This window comes from Grammomys surdaster, unplaced genomic scaffold (assembly GCF_004785775.1).
Source record: "Grammomys surdaster isolate TR1022 unplaced genomic scaffold, NIH_TR_1.0 125769, whole genome shotgun sequence".
NCBI lineage: Eukaryota > Metazoa > Chordata > Mammalia > Rodentia > Muridae > Grammomys > Grammomys surdaster.
The window spans coordinates 2,216,122-2,223,812 of record NW_021620600.1 but is presented as its reverse complement, the minus strand read 5'-3'; the positions used below and the strand labels follow the sequence as shown (position 1 = coordinate 2,223,812).

Here is a 7,691-nt window from a genome sequence, read left to right as displayed (position 1 = left end):
GGAGGGGAAGGGGAAGGGAGGAGGGGAAGGGGAAGGGAAGAGGGGAAGAGGAAGGGAGGAGGGGAAGGGGAAGGGGGGAGAGGAAGGGGAAGGGAGGAGGGGAGGAAGAGGGGAGGGGGCATTGAAAAAGTGGATACTCAGAAAGTGAATTTTGAATCTAGAGTGGCTGCGGGGATCAACACATAATCACTGCTCCAAACGTTTATCCCAAGGAAGTCAGACTAGAAGAGGTGGCAGGTTTCATACACAGTTCTCTGAGAAGCACTTCCCCAAAGAGATTTGCAACCAGGGCTTGTGGGAAGTTGTAGCTGCTGCTCACTGCTCACTGCTAGGACAATGTGAGCCAAGCCAGCCACTGAAGACTCCCTTTCCTAAGCCAAATGTGGCTGGGCAGTACCTTGGCTAAGGACCAAGGGACAAAAATCTCTGGACAGTTTTTTTTCATTTTAGTCATAGAGCTTGAAATAACTAAAATAAAGGCCAAACCTAGGAAGAGGCATTTCTCTTCAAGGCTCTAATGTACAACAACAATCCTCCAACATGTCACGCTTGCCTGATCTGCTTCATCCTGTGTCTCTTGTACCAACGTCTCCCACAGCACCACACCACCGTGTAGTACAACCGGAAGTTCTACGTGCCCATTCTTCTAGGCTGTTATTTCTTCTTCTCGGCTATTATTCACCGTCTTCTGGCTTATGTGGTTTTTCTACATCAGCCTGTTTATGAGATATCCACAGTTCTCTTCTTGTAACAAACGGTTTGGGAAACACCCCTGAGCTATCGCTTCCTGGGGCGGGGGGGGTGGCTCTTTATAGCCCCACTGCTTTTCTGGGGCTTCCATCCCAGGGCCCTTAGAACAGAAGGACAAATGTGATGTCTTCATCCCATCTACCATCTACCGTGCCGCAGCTACACCATCCCTTCGCTAGGGAACTCAATACATTTAATTTTTTTCTTTTGCATAAAGGGGTGGGGATAGCAAAGGGGGGGAGAAGACCATGGTCTGAATAGCTTCCTCATCAGATAAACTCACATAGCAAGGCCTAGTTGCTTTTCTGGCTGCAGTAGCTGTTTCCTGAGGCCATTCTCCAGCATTCCTGTGCTGCAGCTTGCCACTTTCTGTCTGAACCCACTGTTAGGATAAACATTTAGCATCTGGAGGCCTTTCTCATGCATGTTTATGGTGTGTCATTTCTTCATGACTTTGAAGAAAATTGTTCTATTCTTTAGTGTTCCTGGTTCATCAACGTCTCTAAATTTAATCTACTCTCTTACCTTCCATAGCAATATGGAATATACTCAAGTCTGGAGAAGACCTCTCCCAGCATTGAGTCCATTCCTGTGGGTGCTAAATGCCTGCTTCTGCCTTCCTTCCTTCCTCCTGTTCCCTAAGGCTCCAGCTTAAATCTGAACTATGCTTTGAAAGGGCATTAGCTCAGCCTTTAGATTGGCCCCCATGATTTATTACACATTCATATTTCTCTTTCTACTATTGCTTTCCCTTCCCAGGAAAATGGATGTAAAGCCTTCATCCTGATTATTTCCAATCAGGATGGGGAAGACTCAGAAAGCCCTAGCTTGCCACATTTCTGAAAATGGCTAGATTGCACAATCTGGGGAAAGAAGACGTGCAGAAGAAAAAGTTATGTTCTGAAAGACAAGTTATGGGCAAGTTGGATTATGCGAGATCCAATAAGGATTGTTCCATTAGTGGAGTAACAGTATATATAGATATCCCCAGCCACATCTCCTCAGCAAGGGACAGAGGCCACTCACCTGGGGTCCCAGCAGGAGCTCACAGCACAAGGTGAGTTGCTAGAACGTTCCAACATTTGCTCTTTGCAGATTCTCCTCCCCTGACCCCCGCTAGCATTTGCTTGTTGCGTTTAATGTTTCCGTCTCTTTCCTGAATCCACTAGATGGTTAGAATTCACTGGTCATCGTGCTTTCAGCATGGGACTTGTAGTGTGCATCTGTGTGAATTCAGGAAAGGGTGATTAGCCTTCTACAGATAGCTCCACTGCAGGGAGCTATCTACGTCGGTTAAAAAGCCCGCATGTAGCCCTCTGGAAACTTCCTTTACGGTTGGGTTTCAGCTGGCATGATTGGAATGCAATATGCTTTATACTAAAGGTCCATTTGCAAGCCGTCAGACAGTGGGGTTCTAATGAAGTACATGGAAACGGAGAGATAGCTCCCTGGAATCTCCTCACCTATAATCTTTGTTTGCACGTGTGTGGGTTTATGTATGAAATCCAGTGGGGTTTGTTACCGGTGTGCAAGGGAAGATAACTCAGCATTGCAGAAGCATTCTCCATCCCACAAAATGGCACATTCATCTTTGTGTTTTCCTGGCCCTACAGCACGATGAAGCCTTTCATTGCCATCGTTTTTTGCTTCTTGATCCTGGGAGTTGACAGCCAAAGATGGGCCCAGTTCATGAAAGAAGCTGGTCAAGGTAGGCTTAAAAGATGGGGGCAGGAGGTTGTACTTGTCAGTTTTAAGAATTTACTTGAGCAGGGACCACATAATCAAGGGCAAACATGTTTGTGAAATCCCCATACATAGAGCGGCGGTATGGCTCTTTCTAAGTAGTTCAGAGCTCTTCTGGTCAGTGTTGATCTTGTTCTGTGAGGATCCCAAGTCTCGGATCATGTAATGTTTGTACAGCAGCCTTTCCACAGGAATGTAGGAGCAATTGATAGGTGAAAGATGGAGACTCGGCAATAGAAGTGGGTCTCTACTGCCCCCTTGTGGAGGATGATGAACAGTTCACGTCTATGTCTGGTTCCAGGGGAGGGGCAGGAGAACCGGCAGAGCCCCAACCCACAGTGACAGCAACCAAGGCTAATTGAGTTTTCCATCCAGAGTAGGCGTTACCCACGGAGCATTATGTACGGAAATGAATTAGTTTTAAAATTAATCTTGTGGCGTAGGTGCCACTACTAACCTTTAGGGAAACCGATTCACAAAGAGCATAAGCTGTCTTAGAAAACCCCTAGAAGTGCAGAATTCAGCCCAGGTTATCCACTAAACAGCTTTTTTTTTTTTTTTTTTTTTTTTTTTTTTTTTAGTTTTTCGAGACAGGGTTTCTCTGTGTAGTCCTGGCTGTCCTGGAACTCACTCTGTAGACCAGGCTAGCCTCGAACTCTCAAACTCAGAAATCTGCCTGCCTCTGCCTCCCAAGTGCTGGGATTAAAGGCGTGCACCACCACCGCCCAGCCACACACTTACTTGTTTACCTGAGAAGGGGCAGATCATGGTCTGGGTGGAAGGTAGCTTCACTGTCAACAGGAGACAATGACTTACTTACCTGGAACATAGGTCTGTTGGGGCTGAGACAAGAAATTGTCACCAGAGGAAGTACATCCCACCAGCCATAACACAACAGAAGTCATTTGTTTGTTTGTTTGTTTGTTTGAGATAGGATTTCTGTGTGTAACCGAGCTCTGGCTGTCCTAGACTCACCTTGTAGACTAGGCTGGCCTCATATTCACAGAGATTCATCTGCCTCTGCTTCCTGAGTGCTGGGATTAAAGGTGTGTGCCTCCACGCTCAGTCTACTGAAAAGTTAAACGAACCTTGATATTAGGCTTTCCCTTTCTCTCTAACTCGTTACCTTTGATATTTTTCATTTAATATTAGCTGGATCTGATTCCTTCAGTGTGCAGTTCACTCTCCTGTCCTTAGTTTAGATCTTTTTCTGTTTGCCACACCTTCCTGAGGAGCGGGGGGGGGGGGCAATAATAAATGAGCATCTTCCACAAACATTCCATGTGCATTTTCCTCAGTTTTTCTGCATAAGCACTATGGTGGATAACACTCTTCCCAGTTCCTGGAGAGGAAGTAGGGGTTTTAAACCCAGTGTGTCAATTGCCATCCAGCGTCTCGATCGTCCAGCTTATGACATCCCCTTTGTTGCCTGCTGAGGGAGTGTTGAGAACTGCTCCGGATGAAATAGATCCTGGACATCCAGGTGGACTTAGAACAGAGCTGCACTCACTCTCTCTGCCTGGAGAGCAGTTTCTCCCATTGCTTGTGCTAGGCAAGGACCGTGGCTGCAGTGGTAACTGGAGCCACTTGGGAGGCTGAGGCAGGATTGTGAGTTTCAGGCCATTCAGGGATACACAGAGACATAGGCTGCCTCTAAAGGAAAAGAGAACACAAAAGAAAGGAAAGGAACAGAAGAAGAGGGAGGAGAGGAAGGGAAGCGATCTCCTCTCACATCTTAGACGGAAGTTTCCCTGGACCACTTCAGAGAGAGTTGCATAGTGTGACTGTTGTCACGTGATGAAACACTCCCCTAGAGATCCCCGCTCCTCCATATGGTTCTTGCACAGCCAGAAACAAATAGCACAGAACTAAGATGGGAATCCATCAGAATAAGACTCCGATGTACTTCTGGCACAGACCTGGGGCAGTAAGAACTACTTATCTCAAGCTAGCAACATTTCTGTGGGTTTTGGGAAAAGCTGAGATGAGCTGGATGGACGTTTTAGCCCTCTGTTTTACCTAAACACAACCATCCTCATCACTCTCTTCCCTCTCCAGGGTCTAGAGACATGTGGCGAGCCTACTCTGACATGAAAGAGGCCAACTGGAAAAACTCAGACAAATACTTCCATGCTCGGGGGAACTATAATGCTGCCCGAAGAGGTCCTGGGGGAGCCTGGGCTGCTGAAGTCATCAGGTAACACAGGTCTGGGTGAACAGAGATTGAGTGCTTTGGACAGCCGGGAAGGAGCTCTCTTCTGCATACCCCCTGCATCCATTACCTCTTGATTTTCCTCTTTTCTGTGCACAGTACTGGGAGTGTTTGGTGGCGATGTGATTGCCTGATGATGACTCCCACCCTCTCTCCTGCTGCTGCTCATCCAGCATGAGGCTGACAGCCTGGGCAGGATAGGGGTTTACTTAGGATCATACCAGCTTCTCCCTCCCGGGCATCTCATACAGCCATCTCTAGAAGAGGGGAGGCCTGAGGGTGGAACTATTGGCCATCAGCTTGGTTAAAAATCTTCTTATCCATCCTAATTACAGTAATGCCAGAGAGAATATTCAGAGGCTCACAGGACATGGAGCAGAGGACTCAAAAGCTGACCAGTTTGCCAACGAGTGGGGCCGGAGTGGCAAAGACCCCAACTACTTCCGACCTGCTGGCCTGCCTAAAAAATACTGAGTTTTCTCTTCATGTTGTTCCCAGGCATGCAACCCCTAAGAAAAGAAGCAATTACTGAGTTGAGTTATTCCCTAAAATCTGGATCCTTAAACATCCCAACGTGCTGAATAAATACTTGTGAAATGCAGTGTGTCACTATGGTTTTAGAAGAGCACAGGGCAGTCCCACTGAGGATCGTGGGCTGTGTGGATGAGCAAGAAACATCACTTTTCTTTTTTAAAAAAGAGACATGAAGAGATGGGAATTGGAATATGACAAGAGATAGCGAGAAAGCCCTGTGTACGGTTTCAGTTGTGAAGTTAAAAACTAGATAAAACCAATGCATTCTGGGAGATGTCCCAAAGATAAGCATGATCGCCTAGCATGTGTGAGGCCCCAGCTTCCATTCCCCTGTGCTCTCCCCATGAGAATCAGTAAGTTCTTACTTAGTAAAAGATGACTTACAAAGACTGATGGCAAAACGAGAACCATCCTGGGATTGTTTTAAAGTCTGACACTTCCCACAGAGAAAGCCTCAGATAATCTCAACCCTTCAAAAGGGCCAGCCACTCCCACTCTGTAAAAATAATCTTAGAAAAAAAGAAGGTACATTCTGCAATCATTTTCCCTGGGGTAGAAAGGCTTTAACACCAAGCTGGGCGGTGGTGGTGCACGCCTTTAATCCAAGCACAAGGGAGGCAGAGGCAGGTGGATTTCTGAGTTTGAGGCCAGCTTGGTCTACAGAGTGAGTTCCCGGACAGCCAGGGCTACACAGAGAAACCTTGTCTCAAAAAACAAAACTAACTACCTACCTACCTAGCTAAGCTTTGCCTCTCCCCTACCTGCAACCTGAAAGAAATTATCAAAAAGCACACTGACCCAGGGTGGACTTACTACAGCGGCAACCAGCTCCAGGGTCAAGGTGTAGCCTGGGGATTCTCCCTTTACACAACCTTAAAGACCCTCAAGTCTCGGAAATTGGGGTTCAGATAGCCCATGCAGTTTCTTTACCAAACCGTACCTTCCCTGGCCCATGCTGGCCGGCATCCTCTTTCTGCCGGGGCAGCTCTGTCCACTGTCATTGGCTGCATCCTCAGACGCTGGGCTCCTGCTGGTCCCTTCCCTCCCTCAGGGGCCTGGTCCCAGAGGCTCTTGAATCTCTCCCCCTCTCCTTCTCTGAGCTACAAACTAGTTTGTATCCATTGCATAAAAAATATTCAAAAGCTATTTATTTCTCCTCTCTTCCTGTTCTAGACTAGGATGGACTGTCACCTGCAGTGCATTAGACCCACCATCTAAATGTCCCCATAGCACCCTGTCTAGGCCTTCTTGAGGATCAGAGTTTGTCTTTGTCAGCATGTATCTGGCTTCCTGCTCTATCACTGGGTAATAGCTGAATGACTTGATTGACAGCTCCTCTTTTTGCCTTGGTGAACACGCGCCACCAGGTGACTGCTGCTCTCAAGTCTTTATTTCCTTATTTCATTGGATCCTTCCCTTTAATTACCCCCTTTTAAAAATAGTTTTGGTAACTTGGTTCACATACATCCTAGTCACTTGGTTAGTTTGAAGCTAGGCCCAACTTTCTTAATGATTTGCTATATAACTAGGGATCGTGTTGAAATTGACAGTTTGAAGCCACTTTCGTAGGCTGGCAATGTATCTCAGCAGTTGAGTCCGTGCCTATGACATCTTATGCTCAATTTCTAGAACTTTGAAAAAAAAAAAACCAAAACGATGGAGAACACACATGCGTGCACACTCCCCCACATTTTTGCATATAGTTAGGTCAGTTAATCATTCCTCCAACAGATGTACTCCATGTGTCATGCCAACTGATCTTCAGAATGAACCTCATTTCACACACACACACACACGCACGCACACACACGCACAGAGAGAGAGAAAGAGACAGAGAGACAGAGACAGGAGACAGAGGAGAGAGAGAGGGAGAGAGGGAGGGAGGGAAAAAGAGACAGACAGAGACACAGAGAGAGACAGAGAGAGGAAGGAGGAGGCAGGGGGAGGATGAAAGGGAGGGAGCAAGACAGAGACACACAGAGGCAGACAGAGACAGAAGGGAGGGAGGGAGGGAGGGAAGGAAAAGGAGAGAGACAGGGACAGAGAGGAGGAGGAAGGGAGGGAGGGAGGAAGAGAGAGATCAGCTAAAATACCTGTTAGTTCCAGAGAACTTAGGTATGACCTTTTCTTTCTCCCCTTCTCCACCTCTGCCTGTCCCCTCTCTTCCTGGGAGGGGTCAGAAATCCTGGAAATTTGTATGAGGAAGAACTAGGAAAAGAACACAAAGTCTTCCCCAACCTTCAGAGCCTGTTCAAACTGCAGTAGGAAAGGGCGAGGAAATCCCAATCGTTATGTGGCCCCACGGTTTGCAGTCATCACGGTCAACTAAACTAAGACTTCAAGGTTCTAGTTTAAAATCACACAAGACTGTTGATTACCTATGAGTAACTAGAGAAGCATATCATAAACAAGAGTCCCAGCTAATTCAATTTCCTGCACTTGAGATTCTAAG

General features: G+C 46.9%; 1 protein-coding gene across 1 annotated transcript; it reads left to right on the top strand.

The window, feature by feature from the left end:
- The first annotated feature begins 1,771 nt into the window (after positions 1–1,771).
- Positions 1,772–5,306, top strand: LOC114640074 (serum amyloid A-3 protein). Its single transcript, XM_028788997.1, has 4 exons — positions 1,772–1,807; positions 2,364–2,458; positions 4,552–4,690; positions 5,041–5,306. The coding sequence occupies exons 2-4, from the start codon at positions 2,368–2,370 to the stop codon at positions 5,177–5,179; spliced, it is 369 nt and encodes a 122-aa protein (XP_028644830.1). The 5' UTR covers positions 1,772–1,807; positions 2,364–2,367; the 3' UTR covers positions 5,180–5,306.
- Positions 5,307–7,691: the final 2,385 nt, after the last annotated feature.

Coding starts and splice junctions, on each gene's coding strand:
- LOC114640074 (XM_028788997.1), top strand. CDS start 2,368: ATGAAGCCTTTCATTGCCATCGTTTTTTGCTTCTTGATCCTGGGAGTT. Junction 2,459..4,551: donor CATGAAAGAAGCTGGTCAAG/GTAGGCTTAAAA, acceptor TTCCCTCTCCAG/GGTCTAGAGACATGTGGCGA. Junction 4,691..5,040: donor TGGGCTGCTGAAGTCATCAG/GTAACACAGGTC, acceptor TCCTAATTACAG/TAATGCCAGAGAGAATATTC.